Here is a 20106-nt window from a genome sequence, read left to right as displayed (position 1 = left end):
TATCCTTTCCCTGTAATATACTGTAACCACAAGTATAACAGATTTCAATGAATTCTGTGAGTCCTTCTAGTGAATTTCCAAACCTTAAGGGTTGTCTTAGGGACCACTGGACTTACAGTTGGTATCAGAAGTGAGGATGGTCATGTAGACTGTTTTACCTAATTCATTAATTGTCTATAAACTCTTGCTGTAGGTGTCAGAAGTGAGGGGAATCTTATGGCCTAGATTCCCTCTAACTTCTTAGTTAACTCTTTGCAACAGTGCTATTGTTCTTCTCTTCCAGCATCTTGCATTATCATTCTTGTATTTATTAGGTCTGTATACTTGCCTGAGCCTTGAGTGCCAGATCCCTTCTCCTCCCTATATACCTAGCCTGTAACTTGTCCATAGTAGGTGTCAGTATACATTGACGGGATTGAATGAATCATACACAGTATGACAGTAATAAAACTGAGGTTGTTTTGATTCCTCCCCTTCCTTAATCACCAACTTAAAAGGCATTGGTGGCAACAATTCTAGCATTTTTTAGGACTTACCTTTGTTCTGAAAGAGCATCTGCAGGAAATAACTGATGTGCGAGAGCATGGTCCACAGTCTCCTTCATGGCAGAGCTTTTCACAGGTATGAATGAAATCTTTAACAAAAATAAAAAGAGCCAGGAATGAAAACTGCAACTACTCATTTCAGACTCCCAAATTCACTAGCCACATTGGTCTTCTACCTCTGTTCCCTGCAACTCCAGAATCAGAGTTGAGGGAAGAAGAATAACATCAATGCCTCTTCCCCATCTCCCTTCATCCAGCAGGCTGGGCCTTTTCCAGCAACGACAGGACCCAGCATTAGTCACTGGAATATGCTTTGGACTGCATGGTGCTTTGCCTAAGTAAAAGAACAGATTTGCTTCTCTCCTTATTTAGGCTCCAAGTCTTCAGGTTAGATTTAGATCTCCTAAACACTGTAGCCATAAATGACTTTACTGATATGCTCTTGACTGAAAATCATCGGAGATCAAAAATAATCAGCAGCCAAGATCGATAATCTCATTGACTAAAGCTCTGTGAATGTCTGCTGATAGGTGGCCTACAATTCTTTCTGTTAAACTAGGTATAGGACAAGTCCTGTTTCAAGGCCCCTCAGGGATCACCCATAGTCTCTTTAGCCTAATTGTATTTGACGCTAAAATCTATTTCCTGAAGAGAGTATATCATTGGCTCTTGCTTTTTATTTGCTAAATTCGGTTTGACAATCTGTTTTTTGTTTGTTTAATCCATTCATATTGTTATTGATAAAGTCTGCCATTTCACTTAGTTTTTTACACGTCTCCTGTCTTTATTGTTGTCTAATCTTTCTTTAGTGCTTTCTTTGCACTAAGTGAATATGAAGTGTAACATTTTTTCCTTTAATGGTATTTTTTACTACATTTTTAAAGTTAATGGTTACTCTAGGGCTTACCATAAACACCTTATTAGAATCTACTTCAGATTTAATTAACTAACCTAATTCAGTGAGATATAAAAGCCTTACTCCTATATAGTTATATTCCCTCTTCTTTTTTGTGCTATTGTTAGACATAGGACATATATATGTATATGTTATAAACTCAATAATATAGTTGTAATTATTACTTTGTACAATGTTATGGTCTATTAAAGAAGCCAAGAAAGAAGAACATTATATACTTATAGTTTGTTACATTTTTCTTATTTACTATTTTTGGTTTTCTTCATTTGTTTCTGTGAACCTGAGCTACCATCTGGTATCATTTCCTTACTCCAATACAACACTGATCCCACTCACTTCCTTTGTGCTGTTATTATCAGATATATTTCTATCTATTATAGGTCAAACAATCCAATTATATACATATTATTTTATACAATTGCTTTTTAAAATCAGTTGAGAAAAGAATATGCATTTATTCTATCGTTTATAATTATGTAATACCTTTACTCTTTGTTTTTCTCATGTGGATTTGAATTTACATCTGGGTTTACTTGCTTTCAGCCTAAAGAAGCTCCTGTAGTAGTACTGTAAAGTAGCAACAAATTTTCTACTTTTCTTTTCATTTTTGAAAGATAGTCTTGCTGAATATAAGATTCTTGGCTGCGCCCTGGCTGCTGTGGCTCAGTGGATTGAGCATCAGCCTGCAAGCCAAGTGTCGCTGGTTCAATTCCCAGTCAGGGCACATGACTAGGTTGCATGTCAGGTCCCCAGTTGGGGGCACGAGTGAGAGGCAACCACACAGTGATGTTTCTCTCCCTCTCTTTCTCCTTTCCCCCCTCTCTAAAAATAAACAAATAAATAAACAAACAAATAAATAAATTATATTAAAAAAAAAGATTCTTGGCTGGCAAGTCTTTTCCTTTCAGCACTCTGAATAGGTCATCCCACCGCTTTCTGGTTGTGATGTAGTATTATCCATTGTTTCTGAGAAGTCTGCTGTTAATCTCATAGGGGTTCCCTTGAGTCATTTTTCTCCTGCTGCTTTAAAGATTTTCTCCTATCTTGGGCTTTCAGCATTTTTACTATTTGTCTAGGTGTGGAGTTCTTTGATTTTACCCTATTTAAGTTTGTTGGGCTCCTTGGATAGACAGGTTAATGTTTCTTTAAAAGAAATCTGTAAAGTTTTCAAGTCATTATTTGTTTGAATATTTTTCTGCTCTTTTCTCCTCTCCTGGTATTCCCATTATACATACGTTTATGTGTTTAAAGGTGCCCCACATTTCTCTGAGGCACCGATCACTTTTCTTCATTCTACTTTCTCTCTGTTCTTTGGATTATATAATCTCTACCAATGTATCTTCACATTCATTCATCCTTTCTTCTGCCAGCTCAAATCTACTGTTGAGCCCCTTTAATAAACTCATCTTAATTACTGAACTTTTCAACTCCAGATTTCCCATTTGGTTCTTTTTTGTAATTTCTATCTACATTAACATTCTCTGTTTGATGAGACAATGTCTTTATATCTTCCTTTAACTCTTTAAGCATGATTTCCTTCAGCTCTTTAAACATGCTACCTTTGAGTGTTTGTTAAATCTGATAAAGGTCACGCTGACAGAAAACAAGCTTTCTGTTGCCTGTGTTTTTTTTCCTGTTTCTTTACATACTTCATAATTTTTTGCTGGAAACCAGACATTTTTGGTAATCTGTTTGTTAGGGCCAGAGACCAACATCATGCCTGCCACCTGAGTCAGGCCTTGCAAAACAGGCTTTGCATAACAGGTTATAGGTCAGTGGTCACTGTGTTCTTGGAACCTGTGGCCTGCGGTCATGCAGGACCTGAGCCACCACCTGTGCTGAAACAACGCTGTAGTTCCACCCTCATTGCCCCTTCTCTCCCTTGAGCATTTCCCAGAAACAAGGACCATAAGTCTCCTGGCAGCCATCCCTCATCAGAGGACATGGTTGTTTCGCAAACACCTGCACCCTGGACATCTGGACCCGTCTGGAACCAACCAGCAGGGTGACTCACCTCCTTCAGAGTCTACTCCACTCCCTTAAAAACCCCTTTCTGCTTCCCTTGGGGACTTAGCCCAACTGGTTGCAGTGTCTCCCTTCTAATAAAAGCCCTTAAATGGACTTTTTTTGGCTCTGGATCCTTTCTTAGCCACCTTGGCTACCTAACATTAGTCTGTATCAACTCTGGACACTGCTTTCTCCCTCTCTCCCCCCACAGCATTTTTGTTGTTGTTTGCTTGTTTGTTTTGTGACTTACCTAGGTTACTTTAGTGAACCCTATTTCCCCTATGGTATAAAGCTTTGGCATCACTCTGGTGCCTTGAAGCCTTGAGGTGTGTAGTCACCCTAGAATGACAATGGTTTTAGCAGAGCTCTCTCCAACTGTCTCTTGCCTGGAGCTCTCTATTAAGCTATCTGCCTCATTTGGTATTACTCTGTTCTGAGGCTCTAGTAATTGCCGACTGGCTGCTCTCCAGTTCTCAGCAACGCCTTGAGGCATAAATTGTCCAGCAGTTTGATCCAAGGAAATATCGGCAGTCTGTGAGGCAAGGGTGTGAGGCTTGTTCTGACCCCAGGAAGGGCTCCTCTTAGCCATCTCTTTCCCTGGTTCTTTCTGGTGAACTAGTTGGCTTGTAGTTTAGCTTACTGCTCTTAATTAAGAGGAGTTACTGTTTTCTAAAGGGCCTTAATCCTGAACTTTACCCCACACTCTGTTTCAAATTAAAGTTAGTTCCTTTAGGGAATACTTTGGAGCTTGTTTTCTGATGGACAGCCTCTCCCCCTGGGAAGTCTCAGCCACTACTCTGGGTTCTGGATGAGATAGTAACTTCTGATTTTCTTGGCTTCCTTTTCCCAGTGTGAAACCTCTGCCCTACAAGTGAACCAGGGTGAAGGTGATGGGAGCCCCTGACCTCTGAGCTGTGCTCACCAAATATTTAGCCTCTTTGACTAGGAGTTAGAGGGTATGAGAAATGCTGGTACTCTGCTCCACCCAGTGAAAAACCTTGACTAGGAGCTGCGGGCAGAGGAAGCCCTGTCTTCTTGGGCACACCCATCCTGAATGGAGCTTTTGTTAAGCTAAGCTGGGGGTTGGGGGAAAGGAAGAAGTGGTTCATAACTCAAATGACACAGATTCTTGTAGTTCTTTCTGAGTTGTAGTGTATTTTATTCAATAAATATTTCTTAATGATGTATATCTGTAGGACAATTCCCGGAGACTTTAAGTGGTTGCTTTTTTTTTAAAAAAAAATCGTTTTTACCAACTGTGCTTATTTTGCTGGGCAGTGGGTCCAAGTAGCTGCTCATGCTACCACCCTGAAAGCAGAACTCCATCTAGTCTCTAGTACTAAAGTTATGTGTCCAGAATGGAAATTTCCTACTCAGTGAGATACTAAAAGACCTAAACGAGCTTTATACAGATATGCCAGATCTGAACAGACTTGAGTCACTGTTAACCACTAGCCAGGGGCTTGCCTTTGAGCTTATTCCCAGTTCCTTAAAAGTCTCTCAGGGTTAAAATCCTTCACCTGATCTTATCTCACCCCCATGTCAGTTCATAATGATAATTACTATCCTTCTTTTGGACAAGTCCCTTTGCATTACCCATTTTACATTTCCTCTTTCTCTCATTGCCAGCAAGATATCTTAGCCTCAGGGTAGGATTTCTGGTGATTACATATGAACTTCTTACAAAACTGATTCATATGCTTTCTGAAAAGGGAAGATCTTTACAATCCTTATTGATTTAGAAGTCATTTGATCTCCATTTCACAGGGCTTACCTAAAGATACATTTTCACAGTGGAGAAGGAGAACCGAGACTGATTCTCCTAATGCGGCTGGAACACTGGAACATGTATTGAAATATGAGAAGAAAGCATGTCTCTTCTACATGATTTTACACTCAGAGTGAAAAACAGAATTAGGTAGGGTGCTCCTACTGGTTCTTGCTGGTACTTGGAATGTGAATTCTCTTTTTGATAAAATGCAAACCCAACCTAAAGAGTTTAGCTTTACCAGTTAGTATTAGGAACACCTCTTTTATTCAGATTTCATTGCCCACTTACATTTTTCTAAGCACACAGCCTTGGAACACTCACTTAGGAGAGAATTTGCCGGGTCGCTGTAAACTGTACATATATATTTCCCAAGGACTGCCTCGGAAAGTCTCTGTCAGAAACACACTATTACTTTACAGCTAATTCCAACAAGCCTTTTCTGGTTTCTATATCCAAGTAATCACGAGCTACAAGTCAGAAGAAAGGGAGCACCACTAAAGGTAGGACAAGCACTGACAAGAAACTAAATAACAAAGAGCTTTAACAAGTAGATAAAACAATCCGAACTGCACATTGGTGTGGGGAAATCACCTGAGAAACCTCAGCAGTCCCTGAAGGCATCACTGTATTCAGAATAATAAAATAACTGAGATTCAGAAAAATAATGACTTTGGGTTAATAAAGGGAAAAAAATTATCTTCAGTTACGTCTGTTTAAAAAAAGAAGAGATTAAAGACAAAAGTCTTTAAAATTATGCTCAGGAGGTATTATCCTCAGCTAGATGGGAAACTTAGCTATAAAAGAATAACATTTCCTGAGTGGTCCAAATGGCTAAAATTTTAGTATACTTAGAATTTTAATTAAGATGTTCCTATTATATGAAAATGTTTCAAGCACTTAACTGACCCCTGGATTAATAAAAAGGATATATGGCATTCTCACTAGTGTAGGCTACTAAGAGAAATGGTAACCCCCACCCCCACCCCAGTCCCCTTGGAATAGTATCTCCCCACAGCTGACCTGGGTTAGTAACAAAATACCCAAATTAGAAATTATTTGGGTAAATGTGGGTTTTCATTAATATATTCTGAGGAGGAAAGAAAATGTGTCCATACAAATTTGATCCTAATATTTAGAAAAACCTCTGATACTGTAACTGGAATTTAAAACTATTTTGCTTAAGTAGTCATTGCTGCCAAACACTTACATTCATATCATATGCCCACTAGTTACCTGAGGAGCCACAAAGCAGAGGCTTGCCACACACTTTTCCACATGTAGGGACAGGATCCATGCATGTTTTCCGACTGCTGCTTCCAAGCTCTACCAGTTGGCTGAGAGGAGTTTGCCCACAAGGGCAATAGCGCACCAGATGGGGGAGCCGTGGGCACGGCTGGCAGGGCTGAGGGTGGCACAGCTGAGAACACATGTGGTTCCCACATTTCAAGACCCTGTTAAAAAAACCATACTATTAAACAACTGTTGCATAAAATACAACTTTATTTTAACTGAGAAAAACATAAAACCTTACTTGCCACAGATCTTTAAACAGCCAAAGTCCCCAAATCCATCAGACTTTCCTATGTCTGTTCCACATAACACATCTCGGGAGGTGCTGCCACAGTAGCATACTTGAGGACACAATCAAAAACAAGAGATTAGTAACCTGTATGGGTTCTTAAAATATTCCAAACAATCTATAGGAAAACACAAAATATTACTCATTAGTGTTGATCGGACCTGATGCAGAAATGAATGTGGTTTATATAGAAGCTCTAAGTCCCACTTAAGAGCTTCATCATAGGAGGGAATAAAAAAGTCCTGTTAGACTCTCAGCATCTCATGGCGCCTCTGTAGCATATTCTGAAAACAGCATTAAGTGAAGCAACCCTCTAAATTAAGTGAGTAAAGTCTGGTACATAAGGTCATGATTGAAAACCAAGATTTTGAATTCAATTTGAAGTAATCATGTTCAGGTATTCACGCTGAGTAAAAAGTTTCAAATATTTTGAGACTTTTATTTGCTAGATTAAGAACCTAGTCTAACATCTATAGATTTTCCTGTGGGTTCAAGAAACAATTTATTCCTTTATTTCTTGGGGTCAGCAATAAATGTGTTATGTTTAAGGAGTTATGTTTTTCAGGTATTATTATGTAACAGAGTCTGATAAGAATTTTCATCAACTTAATTTTTCTGTCACTTTACTTTTCAATTTATAATGAAAATTTCTCCCATTAAAATCAGTCTATGCAGCCCTGGCTGGTGTGGCTCAGGGGACTGAGTGCTGGCCTGTGAACCAAAGGGTTGCAGGTTTGATTCCCAGTCAGGGCACATACTTGGCTTGCGGGCCAGGTCCCCAGATAGGGGTGCACGAGAGGGAACCACACACTCATGTTTCTCTCCCTCTCTTTCTCCTTCCCTCTCTCTAAAAATGAATAAAATAGTTCTAAAAAAATCAGTCTATGCAAATATACCGACCCCTACATAAATGCAGACCAGAAGAGTAGAAACTAAATTGAAATTCTTCAGATCTAATGATGCTTTCCTTCTTCTTCAGTATACTTAGATATCTACTTGCACAGAAAACCAACAACAGAATGAATATAACATTATAAAATCATACCAAATCTTAAAATCACATACTTGGTAAAAAATAAAATACAGTGTGTCTAACAAAACATTAGAAATAATGCTCATAAATACTGTATTTTTAAATTTAATTTATTGGTGTGACATTGGTATAAAATATTGTACTGAGCAGACCAAAAACTTTTATTGAGACATGAAAAGGAGGAAAGCCTCAAATCAATGAAGACATACTAAGACTCTGAGTTTTAATATATACATTCCATAGCTATTATAAAAAAGATAATAAGTGTTGGTGAGGATGTGGTGAAAACGAAACCTACATACACTGTTGGTAGGATTGTAAATTGGTGCAGCCGCTATGGAAAATAGTATAGAGGTTCCTCAAAAAGTTAAGAAGAGAAAAACCATAAGATCCAGCTATTCCACTGCCGATTATTTATCTGAAGAATATAAAAACACTAATTCAAAAAGATATATGCACCTGCCATGTTCATTACAGCATTATTTCCAACAGTCAAGGTATGGAAACAACCCAAATGTTCATCGACAGACAAATGGATCAAAAAGATGTGGTGTATACATACAATAGAATATTACTCAGCCATAAGGAAAAAAAAGAGCCCTGACAGTGGGACTCAGTTGGTTGGGGTCACTGGCTCGATCCCTGGTCACGGTGCCTGCCTGGGTTGTGGGTTCAGTCCCCGGTCGGGGTGAATATGAGAGGTAACCGACTGATGTTTCTTTTTCACATCAATGTTTCTCTCCCTCTCTTTCTCCCTCCCTTTCCCTCTCTTAAGAATAAAATATTTTTTAAAAATGAAATTTGTCATTTGCGACAACACAGATGGACCCTGGGGACATTATGCTAAGTGAAATAAGTCACATGGAAAGGGCTAAAAACTCTGATTTCACTCAAATGTGAAATATAAAACAAAAAACAAACAAAACAAAAACAAACACAGATACAGGCAACAGAATGGTGGTTATCAGAGGGGACGGGGAGTGGGGAGAGGACGAAAGGGTAAAGGGGGTCGAAATGCAGGATGGATGGAAACTAGACTACTGGTGGTAAGCACACTACAGTGTATACAGATATCAAATTATAATGTTGTACACCTGAACTTATATAAATTTTATTAACCAATATTCTATCAATTAAAATAATATATAAGGGTACTTCTCATTGTTGTGAGTGTATGGACTTTGAGTTTTTGAGCCTTTCCAGAGAAAGTAAGCTAAAAGCATACATAGGAAGTAAAAAAGGAAGATGTGTGCTAGAAAGAGAAAAAGAATGACCCAAAAAACCTGCGCAGACTTAAAAGTATTCTTAAAATAGATATTGATGTTTTAATGAAAGATGTTCAAGAGATAGCAGCTGTGATGGTCCACAAACATTCTGAAGAGAAAACCCAGTATGTGGTAAAAGATGAAAATGATGACTTGATAATGGAGACTGGTTTTAAGAGAAACAGAGTCTTCTAGACCAGCACGGACAGTCTGGAAGAAGACCTCTACTGCAAGCCTTAACCTGTTCAGCAATTTTATCGACTCAGGAATGAAGACTCAGAAGGAGACTTCCAGTCAAGAAAGAGGTGGCATAGGTAAACACAGCTTGCCTCCTCGTACAACCACAGCAAAAACTACAACTAGACTACAAAACAAATATCACCCAGAATCGTGAGAAAATTGAGCTGTGTGGAAGTCTGACAACCAAGGAATTAAAGAAGCCACATTCAGCCTGACAGGTAGGAAGGGCAGAGAGGCACTAGGGTGCAGAGATATGGAGACCCAGAACGGGCGGTCCCACACCCACGAGTGGTAGATAAAAATGAACGGATACCTTGGGAGTGGGGGAATCCCAGCCCCACACCAGACCACCCAGCCCAGGGTTCCAGCGCCAGGAAGATAAGTTTCCATAACTTCTGGTAGTAAAAATCAGTAGGGGTTGGGTGGTAGAAGAAACTGCAGGATTCTCAGGAGTCTCCTTATAAAGGGCCCACAGCGGACTTAGGATTTAGGCAGATTCACTCCCTCTGGACTTCAGCACCAGGGCAACAGCTGGAAGGGCTCCAGTCACATAAGGAGGACAAACTGAAGTGACTGGCATCAGTGAGTGCCAGGAGACAGCTTCCTTCTGGACAAAGCTCCAGAGTCCAGGCAGCAGCACTGTCCCCTTTCTGAGCCCTCCCCCACACTGAACCACAGAGTAACAACACTGGTAACCCTGCCCTGGAGATTACCTAAAACTCCACCCCATCCAACTCACCAGTGCACTTTTCTACGAAAGGTCACACTGCTAAGACAGGCAGCCAAAGTAGCTCTACCTAAACACAGAAGCAAACACAGGGAGGCTGCCAAAACAAGAAGACAAGGAAATATGGTCCAAATGAAAGAACAGAATAAAATTCCAGAAAAAATAACTAAACAAAATGGAGATAAGCAATCTATCAGATGCAGAGTTCAAAACACTGGCTATCAGGAGGCTCAGGGAACTCACTGGGTACTTCAACAGCATAAAAAAGATCCAGGCAGAAATGAAGGTTACACTAAGTAAAATTCATTTACAGGGAACCAACAGTGGAGGAGACGAAGCCAAGAATCAAATCAATGATTTGGAATGTGGGGAAGAAAAAAAACATTCAATTGGAACAGCAAGAAGAAAAAAGAATCAAAAAAAAAAAAAAAAAAGAAAAAGAAAATAGGCTAAGGAGCCTCTCGGACATCTTCAAATGTACCGATATCTGAATCATAGGGGTACCAGAATCAGAAGAGAAAGAGCAAGAAATTAAAAATTTATTTGAAAAAATAATGAAAGAAAACTTCCCAAATGTGGTGAAAGAAACAGACATGTAAGTCAAGGATGCACAGAGAGTCCCAAACAAGGTGGACCCGAAGAGGACCACACCAAGGCACATCATAATTAAAATGCTAAAGGTTAAAGATAAAGGGAGAATCTTAAAAACAGCAAGAGAATAGAGTTACCTACAAAGGAATGTCTGCCCATAAGACTATCAGCTGATTTCTCAAAAGAACCTGCAAGCAAGAACAGACTGGCAAGAAGTATTCAAACTAATGAAAAGCAAGGACCTACAACCACGATTACTCTACACTGCAAAGCTATCATTTACAATGGAAGGGCAGATAAAGTGGTTCCCAGACAAGGTAAAGCTAAAAGAGTTCATCATCACCAAGTCATTATCATATTGAATATTAAAGGAACTTATTTAAGAAAAAAGAAGATCAAAACTATGAGCATTAAAATGGCAATAAATTCACTACTATGAACAACTGAATCTAAAAAACAAACTAAGCAACAAGGAGAACAGAAACAGAATCATAAATACGGAGATCATTTGGAGGATTATCAGTTCAGAGGGGGAAGGAGAAAATGGGGGAAAAGGTGCAGGGATTAAGAATAAGAAGCACAAATTGTTAGGTACAAAATAGAAAGGGGGATGTTAAGAACAGTATAGGAAATGGAGTAGCCAAAGAACTTACATGTATGGCCCATGGACATGAGCTAAGGGGGGAATTGTTGGAGGGAATGGGGGTACTGGGCAAAGGGGGAACAAAGGGGAAAAAATTGGGACAATTGTAATAGTATAATCAACAAAATACATTTTAAAAAACTTAGAAAGAATGCTTATTAAAAGTACAGATAAAGCCTAAAGAGATCCTAGGAGAGTTATAATCTGAAAAGATAGACTATATTCATGCCAAAATACTCTGCTAGATATTTAATGCAGACAAATGAAAATTTCTCAACTGAGTTTGAAAAATCAACTACACAAAAACAGAAGAGACTGGGATCCATACAAATCTGTACAAAAAGACTTTGATTTAGATGAGTAAAAGCCCCACATAAATCAAGAGCTAAAAATGGTGCCAAGATCAAAGGGACTCTCTGACACCACAGACAATTCTGCTAAGACCAAACTACCAGTATATATGTAATTCTTGCCTTATCTCAAAATAGATGTGAAACAACATGTAAGGATACATGAAAGATAACAAGAAAACAAAAAATGTGAAAAGAAAAACAATGCTAGGGATACAGAATAAATCACAGCTAAAAAATATATATACTATAAAGACAAACATTAGGTCAGATAAACAGGGTTCTTTAGATAAAAAGTGATTATAGCCTTTGAGGAAAAATATCCTTGGAACTAAAGCAGATAGGAGTTTTTGCCAAGAGAACCCATAGAGAACACTGAATAATATAAGGCACATTTCCTTACATAAAATCCATATAGCACACACCACAAAACATTTCATAGGACTCTTTCTTATTGTAAATGCCAACATACATCTTGCCCTGGCTGGTGTGACTTAGAGGGTTGAGCTCCTGTCTGCGAACTGAAAGGTTGCTGGTTCAATTCCCAGTCAGGGCATGTGCCTGAGTTGTGGGCCAGGTCCCTGGTTGGAGGCATGCGAGAGGCAACCAATAGATGATTCTCTCCCTCTCTGTTTCCCTCCCTTTCCTTTTCTCTAAAAATAAATAAAAATTTTAAAAAATCAACAGCATTACATCAAGGTAAAGCTTAATAAAACACTGTAGCCCTGACTGGTGCGGCTCAGGGGTTTGGGCATTGCTCTGCAAAGTGAAAGGTCACCATTTTGATCCCTGGCCAGGGGACATGACTGGATTGTGGGCTCGGTTCCCAGTTAGGGTGAGTACAAAAGGTAACTGATTGACGTTTCTCTTTCACATGGATGTTTCTCTCCCTTTCTTCCTCCTTTCCCCTCTCTCTAAAAATAAATAAATAAGATCTTTAAAAAACAACTGTAGGGAACCAGCATCCTCACAGATTAGAGGCAGTGTAAAAACAAAGGAATCACGTAAGTAATCCTTTGTGATTCGCTTCTTTCACTTAGCATGTTTTAGAGGTCATCCATTTCATAGCATGTATTAATGTCTTACTGTTCTTCTTGACTGAATAATACAAACAGTCCTGACTTATGATGATTCAACTTAATGATTTTTGACTTTATGATGGTGTGAAAGCAATACACATGATAAAATACATGAGATATTCAACACTGTTATAAAATAGGCTTTGTGTTAGATGATTCTGCCCAACTGTAGGCTAATGTAAGTTTTCTAGGCATGTTTAAGGTAGGCTAGGCTAAGATGTTATTGGGATGTAACCTCATCGTAAGTTGAGGAGCATCTATATTTCATTTTATGGACATACTACATTTTGTTTATCCATTCATCAGTTGATAGACATTTGGATTGTTTCCACATTTTGACTATTATGAATAATGCTGCTCTAAATATCCATTCGCAAGTTTTGTGTGGAAATAAACATAATTTCATTTCTTTTGGGTATGTGCTTAGGAGTGAAATTGCTGGGTCCCATGGTAATTCTATGTTTAACCTTTTAAGGAATCAAAGACTGCTTTCTAAAGTGGTTATACTATTTTACTCTTATGGTTTTAAATTACCTTTCCCTAGTGTTTAAAGGTGTTAAGCACCTTTCATGTGTTTATATATATATATATATAATTGATTTTAGAGAGACAGAGCGAGAAAGAGAGAAAATATCAATATGTCATTTCACTTATGTATGCATTCATTGGTTGTTTCTCGTATGTGCTCTGAACATGGACTGAACTCACAACTTTGGTGTAGCAGGATGATGTTCCAACCAACTAAGCGACCCAGCCAGGACCATTTATATATTTCTTTTGTGAAGTATCTATTCAAGTATTTTTCTTTTTTAAGATTTAAGGAAGGAGAAATAGAGGGAAAGAAACATCAATGTGTGGTTACCTCTTGCGTAACCCCAACTGGGGACCTGACCTGCAACCCAGGCATGTGCCCTGACTGGGAATCAAACTGGCGACCCTTTGGTTCGCAGGCTGGCGCTCAATCCAAAGCCAAACCAGCCAGGGCTATTCAAGTTTTTTGCTCACTGTTTAAGTTGTTGATCTTTTTTGTTGATTTCTAGGAGTACATACAATCTGTGATTTATCTATTTCCTTAATGGTGCCTTTTGATAAGTAGAAATGTTTAGGTTTGATGAAATACAATTTATTTTTTTATTTTATGATTAGTATGTTTGTTGCTCTGCCTAAGATACCTTTGTCTAAACCCAAGGTCATGAAAATATTGTCTTTTAGTTTCTTCTGGAAGCTTTATGTTTCTGGGTTTTACATTTAAGTCCGTGATCCATGTATTGACAGAATTAATTTTTGTGTAAAGAATGAGATAAGGGTTCAGGTTCATAGTTCTAGCAGCACTTGTAAATAGATTCTCATTTCCAATTGAATTATCTTAACAGCTTGGTTGAAAATCAACTGACTGTATATATGTGGGTTTATTTCTGGATTCTATTCTCCTCCATTGACCTAGTAGTCTATCTTTATATCAAAAAACCACAGTCATAATTACTGCAATTTTGTAGGTTTTGAAATCAGGTATAGTTTAACTCTTTCAACTTAGCATTTTTTTGAAGATTATTTTGAACTTTCTGGATCCTGATTTTCAAGTAGTTACTTTTTAAAAATTGTCTAAGCATTTCCTTTTAAATGGCATTTTAAAATCAATTGTCCAGCTCTGGCTGGGTAGAAGAGTTGTATGGAGTGTTGTCCCGATATGCCAAGGTTGCAGGTTTGATCCCTGGTTGGGGCACATATGAGAATCAACCAATGAATGCATAAATAAGTGGAACAACAAATCAATGTTTTTCTCCCTCCCTTCCTCTGTAAAAAAATTAATAAATAAAATCTGCTGTCCAAATTTTATAAAACAATGACCTTTACTGGTATTATGTAAATAAAATAATGAAAACCATCTTAAACATTAACATACCTTCAGTTCTCTCTACCCAAGGTACAAAACCTAATAGTCTTTGTGACTATAGGTTTGAGATGAATCCATGTCATCAAGACAACCATAAATAAGGTTCCTGAAAAGTACACAGATTTTGCTGGATGGTGTGTTCACCACTTACCTTGGTTCAATATGATCCGGCAAGGCTGGCACTGACCCCCATGGCACAGCTCAGCACAGTGGTGCTGACCACAGTTCAAAATATTCTCACATGGGTTAGAACAGTGGACTGAGACAGCCTGACCACAGCGAACTGTGTGCCTGTAAAGACAGTAGATGTAAAGACAGCATTAACCTAATGTTGGACATTAAGTTCCTATTTGACAGCTAAAGTAGTACTAAAGCCCAAGCCTTCCTACCCAAAACCTACTAAATCTTTCCCTTGGCCCCATTTCCCCCCACTTTGTCTTTGTTTCCCTCCTCTAATCCTTATTTCCTCAATCACTCTCCACAGAGGCGGATTTAACGACAGGCGCACCGGGTGTGCGCCTTGGGCCCCGATTCTGAAGGGTCCCACAAAACCCCAACTTTACACTTTTTTCTAATGACATCAAGTTTGGTTTCATTACTATGATGCATAAAATATGGTTAACATGTATTTTTATTTTCCCTGTCTCTCTCATTTTTTTAAGGGACCCAATATTTTCTTCTGCACCTGGGGCCTCAGCCGACCTTAATCTCCCTCTGCTTCTTCACTTTCTTCTTTTTCCTCCTTTGCTTTCCTTATTTCCCATTCTGCCTGTCTCTGTCGCCTATTTTCTGGTGAGTGAGGAACTAATAGCTATTCCTCAGTTTCTATTATATGCAATTTCTTCTCTGAGTTCCCATGAGCAGCATGCAGGAGGAGAAAGGGCCCGGAGCTCCTAGAGTAACTTACAGATGGCAGTAGGAAAGCTGGTGAAGTGTAGTTACAATGGCATTCTCCAGTGACCTGGCACTCAGGCATTTTATGCAGCTATAATACTTAAGAACATACTGTATATGAATTTGATTCATGATGGAGAAATCATTCTGGTTTTGTTCTAATAAACATGCTGATTCTGCTGAGTTATCAGCTAGAGGAGGTTATGAGGCCAGGGCTTTCAGACAATTGTCTTCATGTCTCTTTCCAGGTTAATGGTTTAGAGCTTGGAGTCTACTCTCCTGCATGAAGAGTTTTATTCTATCCCCTATTCCTACTTCAACTACATATTTTGTTTTAAAAAGACACTGTTATGTCCCTGGCTGGATAGCTCAGTTGGTCAGAGCATCGTCCCGATACACCAAGATTGTGGTCCCTGGTCAGGACACATAGAGGAATCAACCAAAAAATGTATAAATAATTGGAACAACATGTCCATGATTCTCTCCCTCTCTAAAAAAATCAGCTATTATTTTAAAAAGTCACTGTTATGTACTTAAGATGATCAGTTTCCAGTGCTCAGTATCATGGCTAATATCAACCCCTTGAGGAAAACACTATCACTTCCACTTAATGATAAAAGAACAAGGCTTAATGAGACCAAGCAACTTGCCCAGGTCAACAACTAGTTAGTGGCAGAGCCCAGATCTGACCTGTTCCATGGGACTCAGGCCACACTGTTACCCTCATAAGTTCACTAAACATTAAACAAATGCATATTACTGAAAACCTGCATGATCCCATCTCATATTGTGGTCCAGAAATTATTTTATGGTCTTATACTGGGCCTCAGAGATGCTCCACAGTTATCAGTGATCCTTGTACTGATGATGCAGGAGAACTTGTATTATAATGAAAATAGGGCAGACTCTGGGGTCACTTTTTATTCCATTCAACATTATTCACTGAAAACCTCCTAGATACCAGATACTGTGCTAGCCATAAGTAAGTGGTTCCTGTCTTCTAGACCTAAAAAGGCCTGGGTTCAATTTCTGGTTCTTTCGCCCACTAGAGAGGTTAAGAAAAAAATCCCTGTCACCTTGACTTTTTAATAAGTAATCTCACTATGCATATAACTTCTTAAGCACTTATAAGATTGCAAAACAGGATCGAGGCAGCATAGGAAACTACCATTTATAGAAAAGTACTATTTACACCTCAGAGAAGGAAAACTCTGACTCCAAAAAACCTCCGCTGCCTTGCGGCATACCTCTTCAGGGGAAAGGCTAAGGGAGTAAACCCCGACAGAAAATCCGGAGCCGGAGTCCCTAAGGCGGTTTGACGTTGTAGTCAACACCGGCAACTCCTGCGGCGCACCTGAAGCCAAGCTGTATTGACTCTGTCTTTCCCTTGGATCCTTCAGCTGCGAAGAGAGGGGGGGTCTGCTGCATGGGCAACAGCAGACCCTCCATATCACCCTGCCCAGGCTCTGTAGCTTCATCACAAGATGTCGATTCAACACGGGAGGAGACAGATACCGTGTCACTCCCGAGTTGGACTGCACAGCCATTCTCGGCGGTGCAGATAGACTCTTAAGAAGCTACACCATCGTCTCTCGAGACGGACGGCTGCCGACGACGACGACGACGACTATTTACACCTACCCACTAATCTTTTATTTTAGAAACACACACAGAAATCATCAATGTGGAAAATGAGTCTTCTTTAGAGTATAATTTTAACTTTACCTGGTCCGTCCACATTCACATGTTTTAGTCATAAAGGCAGGGCAAGGTGGGCAAGGCCCAGGATGGCAGAGACTAAAAAAGAAAAACTTGGATGAATATATCACACCTATAAATCAAACTTGAACAAAGCTGCCCCAACTGACTTCCACTGTAATATAGCAACAAATGAAAGGACTTCAAAATGTTTTAGTGTTTGTCTAGAGTTGGTTAAAATATCTAAACAAAGATAACAAGGCTTTTAAACAAAAAGAATTGACAGCATTATCATCTTAAGAATATTTAGCCAGAAAAGTAAAGCCCAAGTCAAAATACTGGTTTTATTTGGGTCTGATAGTCAGAGATGACATTTCCCAGTATGTTCTTGGTCCACTTAGTGCAGTGTGGAGGCATAATAACTGCTTGCCACTCAGGTGAATAATAGGATGGCTAATGGAGTACTTCAAAACCTGAGCAAAATAACAGCTCAAATCTACTAGGTCCACGAAAAGTATAGACATTTTCTCATTAGCTAGTCAAATAATAACCCAACTATGTGCTAAGGATGGGAACAGTGAAAAGAAGGTTGACATGAGGGGAGGCATTTTGATAACAGAGAGAGAACGAAGGGGAAAGGGCCTCATGGGAAGAACTGGGTTTAGCAACATGCTATGGTCAGAATTATATCTCTGAATAAATACTCTTGGTATATATATATATATATATGGAAAAAAATTTTACACAATGAAATTATATATTCAAATAAATGCTGCTCTATTCAAAGCAGACACCCTAGTAAATTACATACCTATTCAAAAATACCACTACTTAACACCACTGTGGGAACTTCTATAACTGTTTTTTTCTTTTTTTGCAGTTGGGAGCTTTCTGAATAATGGCAAATCACAGTCCTTTGGGAATTAAAAGTCAATCAAGCTAAGTCTAACTGATCAAGTAGGTTAACTGAATTTGGTATAAAAACCAGGTGTACCTGCCCTGGTCAGGTGGCTCAGTTGGAGCACCATCTCACACACCAAAAGGCTGTGGGTTCAATCCCTAGTCAGGGTGCATACGGGAGACAACCAATAGCTATTTCTCTCTCAGGACATCAATGTTTCTCTCTCTCTCCCTCTCAAATCAATAAACATATCCTCAGTTGAGGACTTCAAAAACGTACCAGGTGTGCCTACAAAGTCTGCTTGGATTTTTAAATGTGACTTCTCAATTAGTTCTGATATTCTTAAATGAGCTTTAAACACTGAAAACAACCAAGGAATAAGTGCTTCATCTTCTAAGTTGACCCATTTTGAAAGAACCCACAGAAAACATAAGTTTAAGCATGTGTATGTCTTTACAGATGAGTATCATTATTCAAAACTTGGTATTTCACATGATATGCCTCAACCCTTTCAGGTGAAACTATTTTCATGTCTGCACATTTAAATAACTTTAGACTGATAAGCTGTTGGTCAGGAGTGGATGACTTCAGGTTATTTCAAATATCCATGAAGCATGCACTGAATTCAAGTTTTCATAACCTTTAGAGCAGTGGTTCACAATGCTGGCTTCATCTTAGAATCCCCTGGACAGCTTTAAAAATGACAGATGTTCAGACCTACCCCCAGAAATTCTGATTCAATTGCTCAGAGGTAGAGACTGGGCACTGCTGTTTAAAAATGCTCCCTAGCCCTGGCTGGTGTGGCTCAATGGATTGAGCGCCAGCCTACAAACCAAGGTGTCACCGGTTTGGTTCCCAGTCAGGGCACAGGCTTGGGTTGCGGGCCAGGTCCCCAGTTGGGGGCGCATGAGAGGCAACCACACATTGATGTTTCTCTCCCTCTCTTCCTCCCTCCTTTCCCCTCTCTAAAAATAAATATATAGAAATAAAAATGCTCCCTAAATGATTCTAATAGGTAGCCAGGGCTAAGAACAACTGCTCTAGAGGAATTTTATAATCTGAGAACAACCCAAGATAGAGGGGTGAAGGGGCTAAGTGTGGCTTCAGTCCTGATAAGTGTAAATTAGAGAAACGCAAAGCTTTCTTTTGAAAGGAAGGTATCGCTGGGGTATGGCAATCTCTAGGGTCCTGACTGGAGTAAAAGGTCAGTTCCCAAATCAAGAGTAGAATTTCCAGAGCCAAAAAAAGCAAATTTTATGGCCGCCTGTCCCTTCAGACATGGTGTTGATCATCTGATCTATATAACATTTGACAGTCGCAACAGGGCCCATTTCTACTGAAGGCTTCGGAAGAAAAGTTCATGCAAAGGATTAGTTTCTTATTACTGAGCTTACTTAAAATGCTAACTAAGGGAAGGAATAGTTTATATAGATGAGTCCCTGGGTTCTGAGGAAGGACCCATGGAAGCAGTCAAAGGGAAGGGGAGGCTGACTGCCCAGAAGGCGGCAGCCATGCTGTTTAGTCTGGTTTGAATAGCTCTCCCCGCACTGACAATTCTCCAGCACCGCCCCACATCTTGATCACAAGACCTTTGGTCCAACATTTACTCTTGCTCCATGCAGAAGTACCGAGATAACAGTCTGATGTCTGTTTTACTCTTAGATTTGGGTAATAAAAGCAAGAATTACCATTTTTTGACCACTTGCCATGTGCCATACTCTGTACCTAGCCTCTTAGGAGCATTAATTCATTTAATAATCATAGAACTCTGTAAGTCAATCATATCATAATTATATTACAGGCTCAGAGAAATTAAGTAACTTGTCCAATATCACATAACTAACTGTTCCACACCCAGGAATTAAACCTTGGTCTGAGGTTAAAGCTTGCAGAAATTTATTTGTAACTGGTCAATTGTTTATTATTGTGCATTTATCTTACTATTTAGAAGCTGACTGGATACATTCTAAAGC

The 20106-nt window shown here is 39.2% G+C and overlaps 1 protein-coding gene across 4 annotated transcripts in view; it reads right to left on the bottom strand.

Moving 5' to 3' along the window:
- NFX1 (nuclear transcription factor, X-box binding 1) overlaps positions 1-20106 on the bottom strand; it is a 63597-nt gene that overhangs the window by 24267 nt on the left and 19224 nt on the right. For all 4 annotated transcript variants that reach the window (XM_090274273.1, XM_090274274.1, XM_090274275.1 and 1 more), the window contains exons 6-10: positions 17260-17331; positions 14792-14931; positions 6771-6870; positions 6473-6690; positions 537-634 (exon numbers count right to left, since the gene is read on the bottom strand). In XM_090274273.1, the coding sequence (XP_090130399.1) occupies positions 537-634; positions 6473-6690; positions 6771-6870; positions 14792-14931; positions 17260-17331 (628 nt within the window). The remainder of the gene's footprint in view (positions 1-536; positions 635-6472; positions 6691-6770; positions 6871-14791; positions 14932-17259; positions 17332-20106) is intronic.

The sequence above is a fragment of the Furipterus horrens genome, unplaced genomic scaffold, assembly GCF_987537825.1.
Source record: "Furipterus horrens unplaced genomic scaffold, mFurHor1.1.pri manual_scaffold_4, whole genome shotgun sequence".
NCBI classification, from domain to species: Eukaryota; Metazoa; Chordata; class Mammalia; order Chiroptera; family Furipteridae; genus Furipterus; species Furipterus horrens.
Note: the sequence above shows the minus strand (reverse complement) of the source record. Positions and strands in the feature narration are given on the sequence as shown.